Raw genomic sequence first — 24,476 nt, 5'->3', positions numbered from 1 at the left:
TTCATTCATTTCCTCTTTTGAGTATGGAACTTTTTTTTTTTTTTAATTTACAAACCAATTTTATGTTTCACATGTAATTCTCAGAGCATGTTTATGGGATAAACAGAAAAGGGATTGTTATCCTGCTTTCAGGGCAAAAAATGAGAGGCATTAGTAGAAATATATGCTGAAATAGGGAGTTATTTTAAAAATAATTTTAATTGCACTGTTATTTTAGTGTATATATGTAATGTTGTCAAATGTTTTTAATATGGCTTAATGCCGTTCGAAGTTTCTAATTTTATTTGAAATTAAGACCTCTTTGAGGGTACTTGTTTTTTAAACTAATGCACTAAAAATCTGTTACTAGATTCAGCATTACCTTATGGTACCAAATGATCCTCTTTTCATGGAGATGAGATTTTTCTTTCATTATTCATTTTCCTCCATGCTTTAAGTACCCTGCCCAATAATTTTGAACATGTGATCTTTAAGTAGATTATAACATCTTCTGAATGGTTGAATTACCTTAGGGAAATAGTCCCTATAATTCTTCTTGATCACACAATGTCTTTTCCAGTCAAGATTTCATTAATATGTAAATACTTGTCTGTAACAGCAGTGAATCTCTTTATCACACTATACTTAATTAACATATAAATAACCCTGTGAGACACTTTCCCAATTTCTGATATAGACAAGCCTGTTTAAATATTGTATTTATAATGAGAAAAATTCTATTAAGAATCAAATTCATATTTCATACACAAAGTCCATGCATTATTTTAAGAAATGTTTTGACCTCCATACATACCCAATTTTTAATCCCAAAAGTTTTGATACTATCTGTAATGACTGTGGGGAAAAAACTCCGGGACATACATAAATGTTGGGGTCACGTGACATGGTCTTGCCATCTGTTTGATGGAGGGAAGTGGTAGGACAGTGGTACTCCAGGAAGAGCAAAGACTTTCATCAAAAACGCGGGGGTGTGTCTTGGTCCTGATACTTTGCTAGCTGTGTGACATTTGGGAAGTCACTCAGCTTCTCTAAACTTGAGTTTCTTCATGTGTGGGATGGGGACATTGCGGAGGTATCGTGACGCTTGAGTAACGTAAGAGTGATGTCCTCTGCCACTGTTCCGAGGTTGGCGGTGGCGTCCCGTGTACGTCAGTGGTTAGAGTGGCCGAGGGTGTGGCTATGGCTGCAGCACCAGTGTCCTTGGTGCATGTTGGTAAGCACGTCATGTCACAGATTCTTCTAGTTTCAGGCGCATTAAGTAGGCTTGCAAGAGACTGATGAATGAACAAAATGTCAAGTTATAATAAGGAATATCCTTCCTGACGACACTGATGCTGTGATTGCTCATCTGGGACAGCACCCCTTTCCTGGAATTGGGTACCTGAGGTTCCAGATTATTAATCAAGAAGTTGCTTAGTGGACCTTATTTCGAATGCAATTTTAAAGTTTTTATTTTTACTTTGTATTGAATTATATATACAGGAAAGTGAACAAACCGTAAATGTACAATTTGGTGAATTCGTGAATGAGTTGAAGAACGACTTTATCAGCATCCCTTATCCCCTGTCCTGTTTACCTTCTTGTAGTCACCTCATCCAAGAGAAGCACTACCCTGACTTCTGACGCCACAGCTTAGTTTTGTCTGTGAAGGAAATGGAGTGGCTTGTGCGGACTATTTTACCTAAACTCTGGAAAAGCATAAGTAACTATTCTTACTCTCAACAGAGTTCAGGTTTCTGATGTCTTTCAAATTGGATACTTTTCTAAAGCTGGATGTACACTGTTATTTTGTTTTGTTTTTGTTTTTTTAAAAGATTTTATTTATTTATTTGAGAGAGAGAGAATGAGAGAGAGCACATGAGAGGGGGGAGGGTCAGAGGGAGAAGCAGACTCCCTGCCGAGCAGGGAGCCCGATGTGGGACTCGATCCAGGGACTCCAGGATCATGACCTGAGCCGAAGGCAGTTGCTTAACCAGCTGAGCCACCCGGGCGCCCTTGTTGTTTTTTTTTATATTTAAAGTATATTTCTTATAGATAATATACAGCTGATCCTTGAACAATGTGGGTGTCAGGGGCACTGACCCCCCTGTGCAGTCAAAAATCCACATGTAACTTTTGATTCCCCCAAAGCTTAACTACTAATAGCCTATTGTTGACCAGAATTTACCAGTAACATAAATAATCAACTAACGCATATATTGTACGTATTATATACTGTATTTTTATAGTAAAGTAGGCTAGGGAAATGGAAATGTTAGTAAAAAATCATAAGGAAGAAAAACAGTTGCAGTACTGTATTGTATTTATCGGAAAAAAATCTGTGTATAAATGGACCCACATAGTTCAAACCAGTGTTGTTCAAGGGTTAACTGTAATTGAATCTTGCAATCTCTGCCTCTATGTTGTCATGCTCTGGCTATTTATATATAATGCACAGTTCAGTATGGTTCAGTTCAAAGATGACATCTTGGTATTTGTTTATCATTTGTTCCATTCATTGTTTGCCTTTTTCTCTTTTCCTGCCTTCTTTTGAATTGGCTATTTTTATAATTCCATTTAATTTCCTTTATTGGATCATTAGCTATACCTTTTTTTTTTCTTTTGGTGGTTGCTCTAGTGTCTACAGCATGTGTCTTTAACTTACGATAGTCTACCTTCAAATAATACGGTAGAGCTTCATGTATAATGTAAGAACCTTACCACAGTATTTTTCCATTTTTCTCCCTGCTGGCTTTTGAATGATTGTTGTCCTATATTTAACTTTTACGTATGTTATGAACTCCCCAATACATTTTTTTTCATTTTCGCTTTAATCAGTAACTTTTTGAAAAATTAAAAATGTGCTTTATATTTGCACATGTATTTACTGTTTCCACTGCTGTTCGTTGCCTTTTGTAGGCCCAGATTTGTATCTTGATACCAATTTTGTTCTGTCTGAAAGGCTTTCTTTGGCATCTCTTGTAGGGCTAGTCTGCTGGCGATGCATTCTCTGCTTTTGTACGCCTGAAGAAGTCTTTATTTTGCCTTTGTTTTGGAAAATACTTTTGTTGAGTATAGGATTCTAGGCTGTCACTTCTATCCTTTAACCCTTCAGAGGCTTCGCTCCACTGTCGTCTTCCATTATCCTCCACGAGGCTGATTGTCTTTCTTACCATTTCTCTTTACATCATGTGTCTTATTTGCTTTGTTTTTAAGATTTTCTTTATACCTAGTTTTGAGCTCTTGGGTTATGATGCACCTTGATGTGGTTTTCTTTGTGTTTATTCTCATTGCTGCTTATTGACTTCTTTGGATCTACACCAAGTTTAGGAAATTCATGCCTATTATTTCTCCCAGCATTTTTTTTCTCCCCCCACCTCCCCTCCTTAGTACACACACTCTTTCCTGGGCCACCACTTACATATGTGCTAGCCACTTGCTCTTGTCTTACTACAATTCATTTTTTTCCAGCCTTTTTCTGCATTTCATAAATAATAAATATTATTGTTTGTGAATAATCTGGAGTCTGTTTTTATTCTAGGGTCAACTCCCTCTCCTTTTCCTGTGTCCTTCCTGTCCTTCTTGTTTCTGATTATGGGAATGAGTGTTGGTTATATAGTAAGAATCTATACTAAAACATATTAGACCCATTTCCTTCAAATTCTCTAATGCTTTGCTTTCTTTCTTTTCCTACAATATCCAGTTTCGTTTTGAACTTCATCAGCAGGAAAGATGTGTTAGAATTACTTGCACCACAGATACTTAGACCATTGTCTTCCCAACCACAGCCTGTGGAATTGACGTCAGAGTCTCTGTCTTCATTTCTGGGATTTTCGTTTCTTTAGTCGTGATTGTATGTTAGTCTGCAGTGTAATTTGGCCTACATCCAGAGAACTCATGATGGAAAGGCTATAAAAAGACTTACACAGCAGTGTCTTAGGGCAAACCGCCTTCCGTGCTTCTTGGTTTATCTAAAGCTTCGGACCGTTTGCTTTTCTTTGTGCTCCTGCATGCTTGCGCACAGGCCCGGAGCCGCCTGCGGCATATACAGTGTCTGCGGGGTTGCTGATGGCGTGCTGTACGGTGGGAGGCTGTACAGTCCACTTCAGACGGGTTTATTCATTTATTTGACAGAGACACAGCGAGATAGGGAACACGAGCAGGAGTGGGGGCGGGGGGGAGAAGCAGGCTTCCTGCTGAGCAGGGAGCCCGATGCGGGGCTGGATCCCAGGACCCTGGGACCATGACCTGAGCCGAAGGCAGTCGCTTAACTGCTGAGCCACCCAGGTGCCCCGCATTTCAGAAATTTTAAAACAAAAATTTGAACAAACCCTGAAGTACATTGTCTAAATCTTTAGGCACAGAAAAAGCATATTGACCATGAGCTGTACGTACCCTGTGGTTTAGTGTTTGTTTTTGTTCGTTACTCATATTCAGTCCTTCACTTTGTCTGTCTCTCCATCCATCTATCCATCAAGTATTTAGCGGGGTTTAAATGAATGCCAGGTATTGCACTAAAGATATAAAAATGACTCAAACTTTGAAGGAGCTTATAGTTTAGTAAAGGAGCAAGACACAAATAAATAATTGTACATATCTTACGTGGCTTATGATGGGGTTATAGCCTGATAAACCCATTGTTGAAAATATTAAGTTGAAAGTGCATTTAATACACCTAACCTACTGAATATGATAGCTTAGCTTAGCCTACATTAAACATGTTCATAATACTTAATACTAGCCTACAGTTGGGCAAAATCATCTAACGCAAAGCCTATTTTATAATGAAGTGGTGAGCATCTGAGGTAATTTATTGAACACTGTACTGAAAGGAAAAACAGAATAGGTGTATGATTACAGAAGCGTTGTGAGTAAATCAGGTGTTCATCCTTCGTGGTGGGTCGCATGGCTGCCTGGAAGCTGGGCTCGTTGGCGCTGTCCAGCATCAGAAGACTGTATCATACCGCATAACACTAGCCCAGGAAATGGCCAGACTTCAGCATTCAAAGTACAGTTTCCACTGAATGCATATCCCTTTCACGCCATTGTAAAGTAAAAAAAATTGTAAATCGAACCATTCTAAGTTCTGTGCAGTGACAGCACTAGTGGGAATACACACAAAGCTTAGTAAGTGGAAGAAGGTCAGGTGAGCTTTATCTAGGAACATGACAGAAGGTTTTAGCTGTTTTTTCCTCTAAAGATCACCACATTGATTGAGCCAATTAAAGACAACGTTGTAAATATGCATGCCGTGAATCAGACTGCCTTTTTTTTTTTTTTAAGATTTTATTTATTTATTTGAGACAGAGAGAATGAGAGAGAGCACATAAGGGGGTGGGGGGGTCAGCGGGAGAAGCAGACTCCCTGCCGAGCAGGGAGCCCGATGCGGGACTCGATCCAGGAACTCCAGGATCATGACCTCAGCCGAAGGCAGTCGCTCAACCAACTGAGCCACCCAGGCGCCCGAATCAGACTGCTTTTGTATCCATTTAGGTGAGGTTAAAGTGCTGAATTTATAATTTTTAAAAATTCTTTTTAAATCTCAATCCACAATTTTTTCTTCCTATTGCCACTATACAACTTGGTTTCTGAAGTGTAAATTTTTCTCTTTTTTTTTTTTGTAGAGTTTTTTTTAAAAGTTAGAGTAATACAATGCTTCCTTTTTAAAAGGAGCTTGCTGAGTCATTACTTGACTGAATCATTTTGCTGACACTCTTCTGTAAGTTAGGTACTGAGGGTGTAAAGTGCCCCCACTCTGAATCACTTGTATGCAAATAATCACAGTAACGGTGAGGTAAATGCTGCAAGAGTAGCACAGTCTCAGCTGGGTAGTCTTAGTTTCACAACATAGTGATTGGACAAGTCTATACCTTATGCAGTCTATGCTCACCGCAAGGGCAGCTACCATCTGTCATCATTCAGTGCTATTATAATACCATTGACTGCATTCCCTAGCTGTGCCTTTTATTCCTGGGACTTACTCATTCCATAACTGGAAGCTTATATCTCACACTACTCTTCACCCATTTTGCTCATCCCCCCCACTCACCTGCCCTCTGGTAACCATCAATTCTCTGTGTTGATGGGTTTCTTTTTTTTTTTTTAATTTAAATTCAATTAGCCAATATACAATCCATCATTAGTTTCAGATGTAGAGTTCAATAATTCATCAGTTGCATAATACGAAGTGCTCTGTTTCTGCTTTTCGTTTGTTTACTCATTTGTTTTTTAGATTCCACATATAAATGAAATCATATGGTATTTGTCTTTTTCTTTCTGACTTATTTCACTTAGCATAATATCCTCTAGGTCCACCCATGTTGTCACAAATGGCAAGATCTCAACCTTTTTTATGGCTGAGTAATACTCCATTGTGTATATGTACACCACATCATCTTTATCCTTTCATCCATTGATGGACACTTGGGCTGCTTCCATATCTTGGCTCTTGTAAATAATGCTGCAGTAAACATAAGGGTGCATGTATCTTTTCAAATTAGTGTTTTCATTTTCTTTGTGTGAATACCTAGTCGTGGAATTACTGGATCATATGGTTTTGAGGAACCTTCATATTGTTTTCTACATTGACTGCACCAATTTACATTCCCACCAACAATGCATGATAGTTCTTTTTTCTCCACAGAAGTAATCAGGTCATCCTTTGCTGATGGTAAAATATTTATTTTCAAACTTTGTTTTAAGCATTTTGGGAGAGAGATGATGCCTTGTAGATATTGTTGCTTATTTCTACCCCATAAATCAGCTCATCACTGCTTATTACTGCTTATTATGTTGGCCAGGTACCATATGTTCAGGATGGTGTGCAGTTGCTAGGTATTTGTAAAAATAATCATTGGTATTATTTATATAGTGTTACTATTTATCATAAAGTAGATCTTGAAATGTCACCAGTTACATAGATCTTGTGTTTTACTCCCCATGAAAACCGTCTTGCTGGTGTTAGGAATAATGATGCTTTTTATGATGGTTGAACACTTACTATGTATCAGGTACCACTCTAAAGTCTTTAGATATGCTCACTTGATTCTCCCCAAATCCAAATGAGGTTAATACTGTTATTCTTTGTTTTACTAATGGGGAAATTGAGGCACAGGCCAATTGAAGAACTCCCTCAAGGTTACACAGCTGTGTGGGGTGGCGTCTGTCACAGAGGTTAGACCTCTGACACTGTACTCTTAATTATAATGGATTAGAATTCAAGAAAATATTTGTCTAGTCTTGTCTTCATTTGGGGCAGATAATATTACAGTATTTGCTAAATAGATGAAGCAGCTGGGTCCCAGGGAACAGATGAAGTAGCTGGTGGAGCGGGGAGGAGAGTCCAGTCCTGGAGGTGGTATTTTCACCCTGGTTTCTTGTATTCTTCGCTAACATCTGAAAATATGGGTTAAGTTTCAAAATACCTCCTTAATCTGCTGTATTTTCTAAGTCATATATTAATGAGAGTGAATCCTGTTGGTTCAGAAGAGAACTCGGAGTGATGCCTTTAGATAGCTTTTTTCCAGCCTGGCCTTCTGAATGAAAACAGCGTTTTGATTGGTTTCCCACTGAGTTTCAGACCAGTGTGATTTGTTCAGTAATGGTGACCACAGTGTAGTATACATGTGGGCTCAAGTTATTATTTCTTGTTCTTTATTTACCAGAACATTTTCTTCTATGCTAAATAACAGAAATAAATATAACTCCACATCTTAAAACCAGTGCATTAAATGGTGGCAATTAGTAGTAATGCGCAGTCTATTTTGCCTTTTGTTTCCACGGCATAGAACACGAACAAAAGAACTTTCTGTAAGTTTATTCTTGATAAAATTTCTTTGAAATAAAACATTTAAATTTAGTGTGAGAAATAATTGGCGAGAGAATAGTCAAACATAATAGAACTTATAATATTCATTCCTTCCCTGCAGACAGATGTTACCTTCAGATGAAACCAGCAGAGTTACTGTTTGGAATAAAACAATGAACAGGGTTCTAATATAAAGAATCTTAAAATTAAGCAGCCATTATTTTGTAAAGAGATCATTTAAGTTTACCCTGTACTTCCCATTTTTAGTGGGGGGTTGATGCATTTAAGTTTTAAGACTTCTTAAGCCAAGTGGAAACACTAAAAGACAAAGATGAAACAAAGTATATATAAGTGTTTTGTGTTTGTGGAACTTTAGATTCAGAGTGTAACTTTTGCAACTCCCCAAACTTCCTACAATTCTTTAGAAGGAAGCAGTGCGTTCCCTAGGTTTTTTGTGAACCACAATTTCACCTAGCGCATTGACTGATTTATATGACTAATATGTTTATTGTGAACAGAATTAATGAAAAAGGTTTTCTCTGAATTTTATTGTATGTGCTGTCGTTCTGCTTACCTTATGAAAGAATAAGTAACTAAAATTTGGGCATTTTTAAAAAGGTAATGATAGAACCAGTTAGTTATTTTCAAGTGTAAAGAATGGTGAGATTTAGGGAAATATATAGTCTGAAATATTTTTCCCACCTGAACTAGAACATGACATGTCCCACTACCTCGATTAGATGTGCACCACTGCTGGTTGGTGTAGCTTACTGTTTCATCAGCGTGCAGTGGTCTATATAAGGAAAGTGTTTGTGTTCTCACGCTCAGATCTGCAGATTCTCTCTCTCTCTCTATATATATGTATATGTACTTCCTTGGCATATCTGTTTTTATGAACAGATTGTCCCCTTTCATTGCTTTATTCCAATTTTGAATTTCTGTGATACTCATGAGAGCACTTTTTTGAAAAAAAATTGAGTATAGTTGACAGTGTTCACTTAAAAAAAAATCTTTATGCTTTCATTTAATAGTTCAATTGCCACATTATTTTAGAGTCTGCTAAATGCCAGGCACTATTTTAGGTATTGAGGATATGGCAGTAAACAAAACAAACAAAAATTTTGCCCTCAAAAGAATTTATGTTCTGGGTAGGGAGGAGATCCTGTTTTTGAAATGCGGTTATTTGAAGCGTGATAAAGAACTTACAGTATTTTTATAGCAAGTATTTTAAACTCCTAAAATGTGTTTTAAAATAGCTTGCTTTGCAGAAACATCCTGTAAGAAAAGAGCAGAAAGAAAGTTTTTGGGTTTTTTTGCTTTTACATAAGTGTCGGTAATCAGACCTAAGGTCCAGCCATATTTGGTAGAAGTTAGTTTCATCATGTTAGTAAGCTACTGGTATTGAGTTTGGTTTTATATTGTACTTTAGATATGCATGTAAATGGTCCTTATTGGGCTGTCTGAATTTGAGTTAAATATCGGGAAGGCTCAAGTGACCCTCTTCCGGCCACCTACACATCTTGCCTGGTGGCTCTTAGGTATGAAGCACGGGAATGGTAGAAATGAGAATGGATGGATTTGCGGGTGGGGGCTAGACTGTAGACCCTGTGCCCTTTCTAGGGGCCTGTGCCCGCTCGAGGTCTTAAGTTTTGGATTCTAACTGGTTGTGTTGAAATCCTGGCACTGGCATTTATTAGTTTTATGAGGATGGGCAAATTAACTTAGGCCTCGGTTTTCCTATTATAGTACGAGGAAGATCCTATCACCAGCTACATTAGATTGGTAGGACTAAATGAGCTATTGTAGGTTAAATGTATTTTATCCTGTCTAGTCCATAGTAAGAGATCAATAAATGTTAAAGATAATGTTGCCGATCATTGCAAATATACTAAGAGTAGTACAGGCAGTGCTGTTACTACATCAGTGGTGACCAGCACATTTAGAGACGTTCAGTTGTGCTTCGCTTCGAAAATGCAGCAAAAATACTTTATGAACTCAGGATTCTCCAGGCCTGCCTTTTGGAGTGTACCTCTGAGCAGAACTTGTCTTTAATACTGCATTCTGATAAAAATAGGTATGTTTTCATACCCATTTCTGTTCAGTGAAGCTTAACAAAGTTTTATAGCTTCTAGTCTTTAAATACCCAATGAATATTATTTTGCTGAGGGTCCCACGGCACTATTCATCATTTCAGTAATAACCCTTGTATCTAATATGTACTTTGTGTAGAAAGTACAAATCTCAACTTGCGATACATTTTTCTAAAATTCTTTTAGAAAGCATTTTATGTAGCTATGGAACCGTGTCTGCTTTAATTAGAAAAGGCAGTAATCGTTCGTTTTTTTTTTCCTTGTTCCTTAATTCACTTCTATAATTTATTCTTCTGTTGGAGGAGTGAACATTATTATCATCGTTGTATCCCCCATGTTCTTCTTTACTTTCCATTTCAGTAGCCTGTGATAAAGTATTAGTTATTGACATAGAGGGAAATAAAATAGTTTTTTATTTGGTGACAAGTGACATAGTGTGATTGTGGCATCTATGCTAAATAATCATCTATGTGATGCAGAAATTTAAAAATATGAACTCAGATGCCTTCACGAATGTGTCTCTGGTACACAGTTTGCAAGGACATTACATGCTAGCTGCAAGGTGGGTCAAAAACTGTGTTTATAAAATAAAGTATAATACATTTCTTCTTGTCTATATCTAACGGGAAACTGACTTCGGATAATTTGCACCAGTATTCACCTGACGGGGACGCTGTTGACTGATGGACAGCACTGCCCGTTCTCAGATCTTTCAGCTTCCATCTTCTACCTGAAACCACCCAGTGGGCTCCTGTTACCTCGTACATGAGGACTAATCTCTTCACCGACATAATATTCAAATGTTTACAAAGTGTTTCTTGTGCAAGGCATGTTGCATAACCTCATAAGAGAAGAAAGAGCAAAATACAACCTATTATAAGAAAGTGCAATCCTTTCCCTGGGGCTATGATAAATTTTAGAAAATTGCAACTATTAATACTCAGAAACAGGAGAGAAAATGTTTCATTGAACTATAAAGCAGATCAATTGAAATTTGTTCTTAAAATTTTTGTCTTCTTAATTCAGAATGTTTCATCTATTGTCATGGGTTTACAGAGTATTAGAGCTAAAAGGGGCCTTCAAGGTAATGTCTGAAGTGTTTCGCTTTAGAAAGTCATATGCCAAAGACCGCAGGGCTAGGTGCTGGGCAGCTGGGTTTCTGTGCTCGGTGCAGCCCGATGTGTGGAATGATGCTCTGCTCTGTTACCATACTCTACTATCTGTACCTCACTGTTCTTTCTGAATTTATTCTTAATTCCATCCAGTCAGGCCTTATTTTTTCCCTTCCTAGTTCTCCTCTTCATTTTTTAGTGATATGCTTTCTTTCCAGTTTTACTGAGAAATAAATGGCATACATCCCTGTGTAAGTTGAAGGCACACAGCATGATGGTTTGATTTCCATACACTGTGAAATGATTATCGCAATAGGTTCAGCTAACATCCATCATCTCCTATAGATAAAATATAAAGGAAATAAAGTGAAAAAGAAAAAAAATTTCCTCTTTGTGGTGAGGACTCTTAGGATTTACTGACCTAACAGTTTTCCCATATATCATGCAGCAGGGTTAATTCTAGTCATCATGTACATTACATCCCTAGTATTGTTTATCTTCTAACTGGAAATCTGTACCTTTTGATCATTTAGTGTTATTTTTAACCTGCAAAATCATTTCTTCCCTCTTAATAATTACCTGTCCTCCAGGTCTGTGCTGTCATATACAGTAGCCACTATTTAAATTTAAATTAAATTTTATGTGTCTATTTAAATTTTAATTAATGCTAATTAAAATTAAATAAAATTAAAGTTCTCTTAGCCATATTTCCAGTGCGTAATACATGTGCACGTAGGCCCTGGTTACTATAGTGGATAGCATAGTTATAGAACACTTCTATGATCACAGGAAGTTAAGACTATAAGCTTTTCGAGGGCAAGGGGCCATTTATGTTGATAATAAGAGCACAAAACTTAGGCTCTTGATAAATGTTTTAGAATGTGTGAATGAACACACACCCATGCTGTCCTTTAGTTCCTTGCCAAATTTTTAGTTTTGAAATAATATCCTTTTCTTCTTGAACCATTTTCTGATTGAAGAGAAATCAATAATTTGGTATTTTCCATTTACATATTGTATATAGCATGTAACATGTACCACTTAATGTACCATAAGCAGGAATGGAGATATAAGGTCATAGAAATACTTTTTGCATCATGTTCCTTGTGTACCAGTCATTGAGCTAATGTGTATTTTAAATGCTTATGTATATATATATTTTTTTTAATTTAAGTTATAATGGTGACTCCTTGGTGCTCATTCCTTGGCATGAACACAAACACCGAGATAAAGATTGGTGCGAGGAGCTGGAGTGCAGGTAAGGATGAGCCTGTGCGAGAGACCTTCATTTCTCCGGGATGGATGATTAGAAGGCCCTTTCGAGGTGGTGTGTGGTAGGTGACCATGTACTTGATAGTCCCTGATTTAGAGAGTTTGAGTGGAGTTGTTTTAAACACTTGACTTGATTTTTACTCAGTTACATTACAGTTTTCTTAATGGAAGAATATTAAATGCTACAAAGTAAATACTCTAAAAAATGATCCTGATACACCAACTCTTTTCTTCTTTAAAGTATTTCCTTTTAGTCTTTGACACATAGAAATATACTTTTCATGGTTGTTATTATGGTATGCACACAATTTTGTTTTTGATTCAGTTTGAATTTTTATTTTTGTAAGACTTAACCTTAGAAAGCCTCAGAACGTGGAGTCATCAACTACTGGCAAGGGGGTGGGAGATGAGGGATGGGGCTGAAAGCATTTGAATTCCCTTATTCCTCACTCCTCAAAGTCAGGTAAATCTTCCTTCACTATCTCTCCTTCCATATTTCTCCTACATGAAATCAGAGGTTAATTTTTTGGATTCATGAATTGAGGCCTACAACCTTCAGATTGATCCAGAAATCCTCCAGATTCCTGGGCATCAGGCACAGCATAGGGTGGGGTTGGGAGTGCTGGAGTTGAAAATCGGAGCATTTAGTGAAAATCTGTGTCCTGAACGTTGAAGCTTTGGTTCCCTGCCACCTCCCAGCTCCTGGAGTGTAGGCATATTCCCCAAGTAGAAGTTTGGAGATTTCTGGAGAAATGGAGTAGCCTCTGAGAAGAGGCCTCTAGATACTGACATATTGTCCTGAGAGATTCGTGCATTACCAGGCCTCAGTGAAGTCAGCAAATGAGTAAGTCCTATTACAACCCCCGAGCTTCCTGGACGTTCAAGGACTGGCGCCGGCAGGCAGAACACATGGAAAATGGAACTGAAAGTCAGAGGCCACACAAAAAGAAAACTTCAAAAATTAATATTGCCCAGGTGATAAGAGAAGATGCTGTGAAGTAACAAAAGGATTTTATAACATAGGAACAGAGAACTACGAGAACTTTGGGAAACAAAAAATACGATAGTTGGTGTCTAAAAACTAGAAGGGTTGAAAGGTAAAAGCAAAGTACTTTCTCAGAAAGTAGAATAAAAATATTATAGAGCTAGATAAGAGAGCAAAGATAAAAAAACAAACGTAATATTCAAATTATAGGCATTCTAGAAAGAGATGATATATATAATAGAAGGGAAGAAATTTTTTTTTTTTTAGAAGGGAAGAAATTCATAAGAAATATTTCAAGCCTATTATTTAGAATTGAAGGCTATGGGTTTTTTTTTTTTTTTTTTAAAGATTTTATTTATTTATTTGAGAGAGAGAATGAGAGACAGAGAGCATGAGAGGGAGGAGGGTCAGAGGGAGAAGCAGACTCCCTGCCAAGCAGGGAGCCCGATGCGGGACTCGATCCCGGGACTCCAGGATCATGACCTGAGCCGAAGGCAGTCGCTTAACCAACTGAGCCACCCAGGCGCCCAAGGCTATGGGTTTTCAGATTGAAATGCCCAGTGCACTAAAGCATACCATCACGACCTTCCAGAATATCTGGGATGCAGTCTCCCAGAGAGAAAAACATTACATTAAAGGAAGTTTGAATTAGAGTGACCTCCAGAACATCTCCAGATATCTCCAGAACAGCAATAGAAGCTAGAAGAAAAACTTCTGATGGAAAATATTTTTTGATCAGGATTCTTAGATCTAGCTAAAATCATCAATCAAGTATGAGTTTAATCATGTAAGATTTTGTAAAATTTACCACCCATGTACATCTCATTTCAGGAAGCCATATAAGATGTGTTTTATTAAAATGAAGGAGTCAGGGGGAAAAAAAAAAGCCATCAGATTCAGAACTGGGCTCTAACATAGGCCGTGGCAACGGGAGGGCCCAGGCTGACCAGCTGTGTTCTTGTCGGGGGAGCGAGCAGCCAGCACAGACTGTGGAAGGGTGTGGATGGCTTCAGGAGCCAGGTCTCTTGGAAAATGTTGAAAAATGGAACAGGAATATTACCTGTTATATTTGACTATTTGGGAAAAATCTTTGTCAGTTTATATTTTGCTCTTAATACATCTTTTAGAGAATTTGGAAAGCATAGCGGTGGATGCATAGGAGTCCGTGGGCGGGACAGGAGAACACTTGGCATTTATTAACTTCAGAAAATGAAAAGTTGTTCAAAAAGAGCAGTAGTTTTGATAATGTACCACTTGGCTCAGGAGAAGATAATCATAATCACATAATAATAATAATGCAAATAATTAGTGGTTTAATTGTGGTAAATTGTGATATATCCACCATGGGAGGAAAGGGTGTAGGGGAAGTGGATGGTTGTGGCTTAAGAGAGCAGAATAGCACGTAGGGTAGATAAATCAGAAATAGTCACAAGCACATACCGTTCAGATGCGTAGAGGAGAATCCAGGAAGATGGCTGAAAGATGTAAAAATGGCATAGAGGGTGGCAAGGATGGTGGCAGTATGGATTGTGTATGGAATTGCTGGCTTTTCATTTGATAGGACTCTTTTCATGCTTTTGGATTTTTGAAACTATGTATATATACTATCTGATAAATGATAAATAAAAGCCCTAAGCAGTAGTGTAATCACTGCAGGTGACATTTGGGAGCTCTCTCAATGTTAGTGGTAACGTTGGCCGTTTCCTTTCATTTTGTTGTGTTTTGGATATCTGAGATAATGGAGTAAGTAATTCTTAGTTACCTTTTTTACTCCAATAACTTTTAGTGTAATGGCAATTGAATGTCCTGCTGTGTTTTTGCTGTTTGCTTTTTAAAACTTATTTTTAGGGGTGCCTGGGTGACGCAGTCAATTGGGCGTCTGGCTCTTGGTTTTGGCTCAGGTCACAATCTCAGAGTCGTGAGATCAAACCCCACATTGGGCTCTGTGCTCAGCGCAGAGTCTGCTGGAGATTCTTTCTCCCTCTCCCTCTGTCCCTCCCTCTTGTGCTCTCTCTCTCTGTCTCTAAAATAAATAAATCTTTAAAGTTGTTTTTATTTAGTTTTCATTTTTTAATAAAAGTCATATATATTTGCAAGTAGATTAAAGAGCTAAAATTTTCTACAAAGCTTGTTGTTAAAAAAAAAAAAAGCAGAACCCAAACCCGCAGTCCTTTGTACCCTTCTCCCCATTTTCTGCTCTCCAGAAGCAATTACTTTTAATTCTTTCAGATGATAATTTTGCTGTTAACTCCATATCTCAGAATAACAGTCGTGCTGCTACTTGATTTTTTAGTTCTGGCCGTTAACTGTGGGCTTCCTAGAATGGAAGGTAATGGTGTGCATGTACCCTGCTCCTCCTGATCGTGTGTGTGGCATCCTCCACCCCTCTCCCGTTAATGATCTTATGCTGCCATTTCAGGGCAGTTGCAGGAGACAGTGGAGCTTAAATGTGTGGTCTTCATCAGCCATATTTAATTAGAAGTCATCACTTAGCAATTGTAGTGAGAGGTTGACGAGGTAGAGAAACTGGAGATGGTGGGAGGTCAGGGCCAGTAGACAGGTGATAGGCGGAGGTGTGGAGAGACCATTGACAGGTGAACTCTCTCATTTCCAGATGGGCTTTTGAGAGAGTAGCCCGGGTAGAGCCCCGACCCATTCATCCCCTGCTTCCCAGTTCCCCGCAGCCTGCGCCTTTGTATGATTCTAAGTAGATGCAAGGCATGAGGGCATTTCTTCCCAGACCAACCGCAGCAAGCTGAAATGTAAGCAGAGCTTGCTGTGCCAGAACTCCTAAAACTAAAAATGAAAAGTCAGGAAAAGTTTGACAGAGGAAAAGATGCTTTTGAAGATGGTACAGATTTTCAGTATTACAGGACATATTCGTTTGTTGCTTATTCGTTTAATTGGTGTCTGTCCTCTGCTAGACACAAAAATACTGAAGGAAGAAAAGCAGATGCAGTCCCTGTTCTTGTGAAGTTTATACTGTGGTGGGAAAAATGGTCCTGCTGTAAATGACCGACATGATGGGTGCTAGGAAAGCCCAGGGAGGGTGCGTGGGGAGCACGTCACAGGGAGACCTCCGCTTGGTGGAGGGCAGGGAAGGCCGTCCTGGGCAAAATCTTGTGAAATCTGAGATTTGAAGAATTAACAGGATTTAATTTAGCCCAGTGGAGGGCAAGTTTGTCAAAAGAGAGGGGTGTGTTCTAAGCAGAGAGAACAGCATGTTGGAAGAAGGCTCAAGGCAATGTCCCCTTCGAGGACTAAAAATAAAGACCTGTCTTGTTGAAGTAGCCAGAACGAAAGTGAGATTGGCACCAAGATGAGGCTAGAATATTTTACAGCAGATTACAGGCTATAAAAGTAGGCACGGGCATGATAAAATCAGGTTTCTGTTTTTATAGAGATAACTATATTACCCAAGGAGATCCTGAATTCAGTTTTGATCTTGTTGCATTTGAAGTGCCTGTGAAACATGGGGGAGCAAATAGGAAGATTTTGGGACTTCTGAGTGAAGTGTGACTTAGGGGTCAAATAGGGTCGTTGTTGTAGTGCATGTGGTAGCTTATGCTGTAGTCAACGGCGAGACCAAGAGAGAGTCCAGAGTGAGTAGAGAGGAGAGAGCTTCACTGGGTGTGGGGAGGAGCCAGGATGCAGGGGTCGGCTGGATGAAGCTGTTCTGGTGGAGATGACCCAGGAGGAGCCACCAGGAAGATGAGAGAAGGCAGACAGCCCCACATACTGGAGTGAGGGAAGCCAGCTTCTGGAAGGAGAAAGCAGTGAAATTCTGTCAGTGCCGAGAGGGAAATATTAAGGACTGAAAAAAATATCAGAGGACCTCAGAGTTGCTCGTGGGTATTTTTCCCTGCTAAAATGGGCAGCTTTAAAGATTTCAGGGGGAAATGTGACTTTTTTCGTGACAGTGATGGGGAAAAACCACCAGTCAGAATGTTAATGGCAGTTGTGAGACCAGCTGGGTAAAGGGCTACCAATTATAAGCACAGTAGGTTGTCAAAGCATGTGACTAAAATGCCCAAATCTTAATGGGCTTTGTGTCTGCTCATATATTACAGCTGCTAATAATTCTAATAAAAAAAACCTGTAAATAAAAAATTAAACACATGCTCCGTGCTAGACGATGTTCCCTGTGTATTTAATTTGTATTATTTTGAATCCTCTGGCATTGCATTCTCCCCATTTTATATGAATAAAATGAATCTAAGATTAGTTTTAGCTCAGTAATTAATGCAGAGTTTCAGAGCTTTCAGCGATGCAATGTGCTTCAGTTCTGACTCCAGAGCCCACTGCCTTGTAACGGTAACTGTGAGAGCACCTGTCATTACTGTGGGCTGGCCCAGGTGAATGGATAGCCCTAGTGGCGCCCAGCAGCTTTCCATAGGCCCCTCTGAACTCTCTTGGTTTAAGCCCTTTTTTTTTAGTCCTTGATTATGGAGCGCAATTGGCCAGGATCATCCTCTTAAAAACTCCTCATAATTTGTGATCCCTGGGCTGTTAGCCTTGCGTACTTTCCTCTTGGGGTCCTTCTTTACCTTCGGCGAGTGGCACAGAGCAGTTCCGTACTTTGTAAATGTCAGGGCAGTACCCCATTGCTGATATCTACTAAGGGTGTGTTACCGATGTAAATAAGGCGTATTTCCTCTGATTTTTATGAACATGGAAAACAAGGTTTCTGAAAATATATTTCAGGTAGAATCACCTGGAGGTGTTTTTCCTAAATGAGGCCTGGCTGGCCTCACAGGTAATTTTGATTGAGTACGCCCATGGCAGGCTCCCAGCCATGTGCATTTGGTAAAAGCCTCCCAGGGTGATTTTGATTTTCGTTAATACTTATTTGATTGATTTGTGGCATGGCTGTTTTGATTTTTTTGTCCATCCTGATTTTTTAAATTGGGAAACCTAATAGGAAAATAAATTAAGCATCTCCCAAATGTCCCATTTATCTTGTAAGTGTGCCCACAGATACGGGAAAACACACACAAACACGCCCATCCCCCTCCCCCACACATACATGCATGCTCCCTGTCTCTGTCACCACTCGCTCCCCATCTCTGTTCCTCTCTCTCTGTCTTCCACAAAATTCTCATTTTTCCCAGCATTCCAGTCCGTTACCAATTGTTCCTTTTGTGCTTTGCAGAGCGGTGGTCGAGCCGAGTCTCCAAGATGAAAGCGAGTTCTTATACGCCGCCCAGCCCGGGTTACTGAGGTACAGGACATCGGAGCTTACAGTAGAGAAGGTTATGGACTGGTATCAGACCAGAGCACAGGAAATAGAGCATTATGCCCGACAGGTGAGGGGAGAACGATGGCTGCTCCTCAGGGACGCCAGCCATGCTGTGCTGGGGCCTCAGGATTCTCTGTGTGTCATGGCAGCCGACGGTGGGGCCGGGGAGCATGTGTTTGGTTTGCAGAGATGAAATGAATATTTCTTACTACGTTTGTTCTTTCATCCTTTGTCTCAGAAAGCTTTTGTGGCTTTTTTGGGGATTCTTAAAAATCAAATACATAGAAGAAAAATTGTTCAAAATCTTTCTCTAAAATATAAGTTGCAAAATATGGTACATCCTCTCCACGATTTTCCATATCTTTTTAATAGGCTTAATACCATATTAGTGGAAATGACTGTATCAACCCAGAAATACTTGATCGGCTCCCTGTCATATCACAGTAATGCAGTTGGTTTTAATTTTGCTTTTTAGGAACCTTGTTTGAGGCTCTGTCTCTAATGTTTTCCTTAAGTCTAAGCCTAATTCCCCTCAGTTCCCTTTGCCTTTATGGAGCTGCAAACGAACTACATCAGACAGTGAAGAGAGGGATAAGGATGTACTGAAGCTTAGGAGGTCTGAACACTAATGTCAACTCTTCCACTAACACGCCTCGTGACTCCGGACCTGCCACTTACCTTTTCTGCACGTTGATTTTTTTCATGGGCTTGGTTCCTATACCAAGGTCAGTGAGAACAAAGAAAATGCACAGGAGAGAATATTAAAAATCCTGCTAATTGAGTGCCCTGCAAATGTAAGCAATAGTTGTCTTCATCTTAGACAACAGAAGTTGGCAATTCAGAGTGAAGAATGGCAGAATGCACATTGAAATCTCATTCAGGATCTGGCCGCGGGATCTTTCTACTTTTTCTTTCTACTTGCGGTCTTGGCTTTGGACCACCTGTCCTACCATCAGCTTTTCATGTGACAGGAAGGGTGATTCTAAAGGGTCTGATGAGCCGCCGTACTGTGGGAAGGAATTTGCACCCCTGTGTTTACATTTCTACACAGTGATGGGTGCGGCCCTGTGTCTCCATTTGATAGTCTCCTTGAATTTCTGCCTACTTGGACTCCTACTTTTAGTATTCATAGAATTGAAGGGGAGCTATGTGTTGGAGCTGATGGTAATATTATAGATCAAACTTTTGGGAAGGGTGGGCCAAGAATATTTGATTGACTTTCCAGGTCTTTGAAGATGGCTAAGGACCATAGTGCATTTGAAAATGTTTAGAATCCTGATACTGGGATGAGAAGAGTCTCTGGAGGTGCTCCAGTCTAATTCCCAACGTGCTCTTTGTGCTTTATCACCTTGAGTGATAATGGTGTGTTGGTATGGGTTTATCTACTGTAACAAGTGAACCACTCCAGTGGGGGCTGTAGATAACGTGGGAGGTTGTTGGTAGGTGGGGGTAGAGGCTCTGTGGGAAGTGGCCGTACTTTCTTCGTGATTTGTGCTGTCAACGCTGCTCTAAAATGTAAAGTCTATAAAAAATAAACAGAAAGGAAACCATAGAGCTTTCTGAAATTTAAATTTTTTAACAGTCCAGTAATAATTGCTAGACATCTTGAATTCATTTTTGTGGAATTAGGAATAACTATAAAGGGAAGTGATTTGGGGGTGCTTCGGTTGCCCTTTATATTCTTTCATCTCTTTCCTTTATATAAAAGCACTTCTAATAGAAGTATTATTCTTCAGCTTCATTTTATTTATTGATGCTTCATGTGGCTTATGCTACAAAGTGATATCTAACATGGTTTTTATCTCTTTCATTTTTAGAGACTTAATTGATGTGGGACTTCTTTTTCCTTAGTGCCTACAAATGCCTTTTAGCAAGACTTGTTTGTTGGATTAGGAAATGTGTATAGTAGTGAAATTTATCCAGTGAGGGCTTGGGGTACGTGGCATAATTCAAGTTGCATTAGAGCCTGCTTTCATTTAAGGTGTCAGTAATTTGGTTCTAAAACATTTTTACCTCAGTAAGTGTCTGGGAAAGCAACAACTTCCAAGTTGGTACTAGGAAAGCCAATCTGGATCACAAAATTGGTGAGTGTGTTACACATGGCAAATGTGCTGTCTGTGTTCAAACCATTACCAGCCCAGAGTTGTGTTTTATGCAGCAGGTTTTCTTCACGCTTTCTGAAAATTCACCTGTGATAGTTTTGGGTTTTTTTTCTGAATTGGTATACAGGTAGATCTGTCTTTTCAGATGTGAACTGTATTTTTATTACTAGAAATTAAGTAAAAAAACACTTCTCTGTTGAAGTATTACCAGATCACTCCTGTTTTGCCTCATGCCTTACCTATGTGTAAGGTATGGCATAGCTATATTCTGCGCCCCCCCCCCCCCCCGCCTTGTATTTACTGGCACTGTTCTTTCCAACTGAAAATGCATTTCTTCTCTTCTCATTTCATCTGTACTGGTCAGTCCCTGGGGCTTTAAAGGGCTTTAAGAGTGGTCCTTTAATATTGCTCCGTGTCCTTCCTCCCCTTGAGGCACTGCCCCTCCCCCTTCTCTGCTCCTCCCAGCCTACCACCTCCTCATTCCCGGAAGATGATTTTGCTTTGTATTTCACTGGGGAACTTGAGAACTCAGTTCCATTAGTCCTTACTCTTTCCGGCTTTTCCCAGAGGAAGAGATCTCTTCTCTTGCATCCAGGCTACTGCTTTCCTTCCCTGTGCTCTGGATTCCACACCCCGGCCTGCTCAGGTCTGTTCTGTGGCTCTGGGCTCTCTCCCGAGTATCTTCCATCCCTCCTTCTCTACTTTGTTCCTTTTTTTTTGGACCTGAAGTCCCAACCACTCCTGTTTTATAAATAAAACAACAACAAAGATTAAGGGTCCTAATCTCCCTGGCTTTGGTTGCATTTGTCTTCCCTCTGTCACAGCTCCAAAATAGTCCCCTGTGCTCTTTGTTGTCACTTTCTCGACGATTCTTTCCTCCTCATTTGTCTGGAGTCTGGCCACCCCTACTACTGTAGGGAAACGGCTTCTTCACATCACACCCTTCCTGTGTTATTTTACACATCGTTCTTGGACACCACTGCTTCCTCTCTCCCTCAGTCTCCTCTGTGTGGCTTCTGAGGTGTCTTTGTGCTTTCCCCCTTGTCTTTGTCTCAGCCATTTGTTTTCGTCTCTGGTGGCTCACGTCCTTTGGCTTGTCCCTTAAATTTTGCTGTCCCTCGGGTGCTGTTCTTGTCATTAGTCGAGAGTCTTCTAATACTAGAAAGTGCAGTTCTCTTCACTGGCCTGTTTTGTCTTCAGTTCCTTTCCAGTTCATCATTCGGTGAATACTGACTACGTATTCTTTCTCAAGTGTGTGAATCGACTTAGGACATGCCCCAGTTGGAAGTCCTCTGGTAGTATTTGCATTTCAGGAAAAACTGTAACTTCCTTAGCTCAGCGAACAGTGTTCTCCGTTCTGCGGCCCCTCCCCGCTGCTCTAGCCGTGTTTCTCATCGCTTCGCTTCAGACCATCTTCTCTGTCTTAGGGGACTAACTGTACTCTCACAACACGTCACGCATCTCTGCCTTCCATGCTGTTCTCCTGCCCTCCTTCCTTTATGACCTGCCAATATCCATGGATTCTTTTTTTTTTAAGATTTTATTTATTTATTAGAGTAGAACGAGAGAGAGAGACAGAGCATGAGGGGGGTGAGGGGCAGAGGGAGAGGGAGAGGCTGACTCTCTGCTGAGCAGGGAGCCCGATGCGGGGCTCGATCCCAGGACCCCGAGATCATGACCTGAGCTGAAGGCAAACATTTAACAGACTGAGCCACCCAGGCGCCCCTATCCATGGATTCTTGAAAGTGCATTTCAAGTCTTCCTCCCTTGGGGAGACTTTGTGACGGTTTGGGCCACGTGCCCTTCTTTGAGGTCCCCTCACTGTACTTCAGTCTCTGCTGTACCAAGTCAGTTTCCCTACGAGGTGGAGAGATCATTGAAAGAAGAGACCTCTTCTTATTCAATTTTATGTTCCTAACACTTAGAATGATGCTTAGTTCATAGGCGGTCCTCAGTAAATAACTGGTAGTCTGGTAGTCTAGGAATAAGGGAGGAAGTGAGGAGTACGAGGTGCTGTGAGTGAAGGACACGTTAGATGATTTTGCCATCAGTCAGAGGTACGTCCTTTCATAAACCCGATCAAGGGACAGGGAGTCAGATTGCTGTGTCCTGAGCATGTCTAGGAAAATCAGTCCTCATTTTGGTCTAAGTGAAGTGTAAATGTTTGGATTGAGACAGAGAAAGTGTCTCTCAGAGTTCATCATGCAGCGAGTATTTACTGAATGCCTTTTATATGGGAGGTGCTGCGGAAGGATAGGTACTGAACAGGGATATAAACACAAAAATTTTTGTTTCTGGAGCAGAGTGATATAGTGAAAATAGGATTAATTTGGCATTATCACTAACTAGCTTTCTTGCCCCACCTCACCCCCCGCTTGTTAATGTTTTGAGAATTAAGTTGACAGATATATGTAAAACTGCTCTTAAACTGTCATGCTGTATGAATTTAAGATGGTTGTCTTTCTTTTATTATCTTCAGTATTTCTTGCTGATTCTTTCGAAACAGTTTGCTGATATATTTGATGAAGAACTCTGTTTTTATATTAAATAAATGCATGTTGCTGATAATATGATTTTATATAAGGTGATTAGCAGAATTAGATTCTGTACTGGAGGCTTTTATTTGAGAAGATGTGGGAGACACAGAAAATTCAGATTTACTGTCGCTTTTCCATTTCAGGTCGACTGCGCGTTGTCACTCATTCGACTTGGAATGGAGCGGAACATTCCCGGTTTGCTGGCTCTTTGTGATAATTTGGTTACTCTGGAAGCTTTGGTTTATGAAGCCGGGTGTGATTTAACCCTAACCTTGAAAGAACTCCAGCAGATGAAAGACATTGAAAAACTAAGACTACTGATGAATAGTGTAGGTTTTATTTTAATTTTCTTCTTAAGCATTCCCTATGTACTTTGATTAATGTGGGTCTCAAAGCCAAAGACAAAATATCCTCCAAACCTGAGCACTTAGTAAATAAAATAAAAAAATCTTAAAAAATCCAATTTTTGAATACATTACTGAAAGCATCCCCAAATTATTTTGGCTGTTTTTGTACCTTGCTTGCCCTTTATTCATACTCCCCTGTATATAACTTTTTTTTCTTTTAGCTAGGCATATTTCTAAACGAGCTGGCCATTCTAATAATCATGTTTCTAGTCCTTCACTAATGTGAAAATTCCCAATTACTTACATATTTCACTTATACAGAAGTACTGGAGTTCAGAGGGCTAGGTGCTTGTGTGAAGAAAACATCTTGGCTTAGGGGTTCGTGACTTCAGGAGAATTTGCCCAGCACTTTTAGATTCTCCCTGGGTCACCCTGGCGAGAAAGTGCACTCGCTCATGCTAGGATCTGGTTTCTACTGAGCCCGCTGAACAGAGAGACACCTCTGAGACAGGAATGATGGGGCTGCAGGGTCCCAGCTGTCAAGGATGCCCCGGGTAGTCTTTTGCTCTTGGGCAGCCTGGTTCCAGTGGGCTGGCAGAGGGGAGGAGTCATGGCTGCCTGATGTGCTCTCTTTCCTCCCGGACTCTTTCTCTCTTTTTCCTGTACTTTTTCATCTTCCCTCCTTTTCTTTCTTGTCATCTTTCTCCCTCTGGCCCTCTCTTCCCTTTTGCTTAGTAATTTTTACCCCCTGATAACCTACCCAGTGAAGATCGATTTGTGTTATAGGTAAGACTCCTCTTATGGGATTTAGGTTATCTTCTGGGATAATTAAAAGAAGGTGTTGTGGAATGTCAGGGAGAATGAGTAAAATCATGTGTGTCATTTGGAGTTTTGTGAAGGTGGATGTAAAGGGACAAAACAGAAAAGGAAAAGGAAGGGAGAGATTCTGGGATTTTATGCAGAAGATGGTCCTCAGGTGGTCTCCTTCTAGAGCTTTTCAGTGCTC

At 39.9% G+C, this 24,476-nt stretch overlaps 1 protein-coding gene across 3 annotated transcripts in view; it reads left to right on the top strand.

The window, feature by feature from the left end:
- Positions 1-24,476, top strand: part of NBAS (NBAS subunit of NRZ tethering complex) — a 322,416-nt gene that overhangs the window by 102,488 nt on the left and 195,452 nt on the right. For all 3 annotated transcript variants that reach the window (XM_035000616.1, XM_035000615.1, XM_035000617.1), the window contains 3 exons: positions 12,163-12,246; positions 18,398-18,551; positions 23,267-23,452. In XM_035000616.1, the coding sequence (XP_034856507.1) occupies positions 12,163-12,246; positions 18,398-18,551; positions 23,267-23,452 (424 nt within the window). The remainder of the gene's footprint in view (positions 1-12,162; positions 12,247-18,397; positions 18,552-23,266; positions 23,453-24,476) is intronic.

Source organism: Mirounga leonina, unplaced genomic scaffold (genome assembly GCF_011800145.1).
Source record: "Mirounga leonina isolate KUSES-001 unplaced genomic scaffold, KU_Mleo_1.0 Mir_125, whole genome shotgun sequence".
In the NCBI taxonomy this organism is placed as follows: domain Eukaryota; kingdom Metazoa; phylum Chordata; class Mammalia; order Carnivora; family Phocidae; genus Mirounga; species Mirounga leonina.
This window is presented reverse-complemented; position numbering and strand designations above follow the sequence as displayed.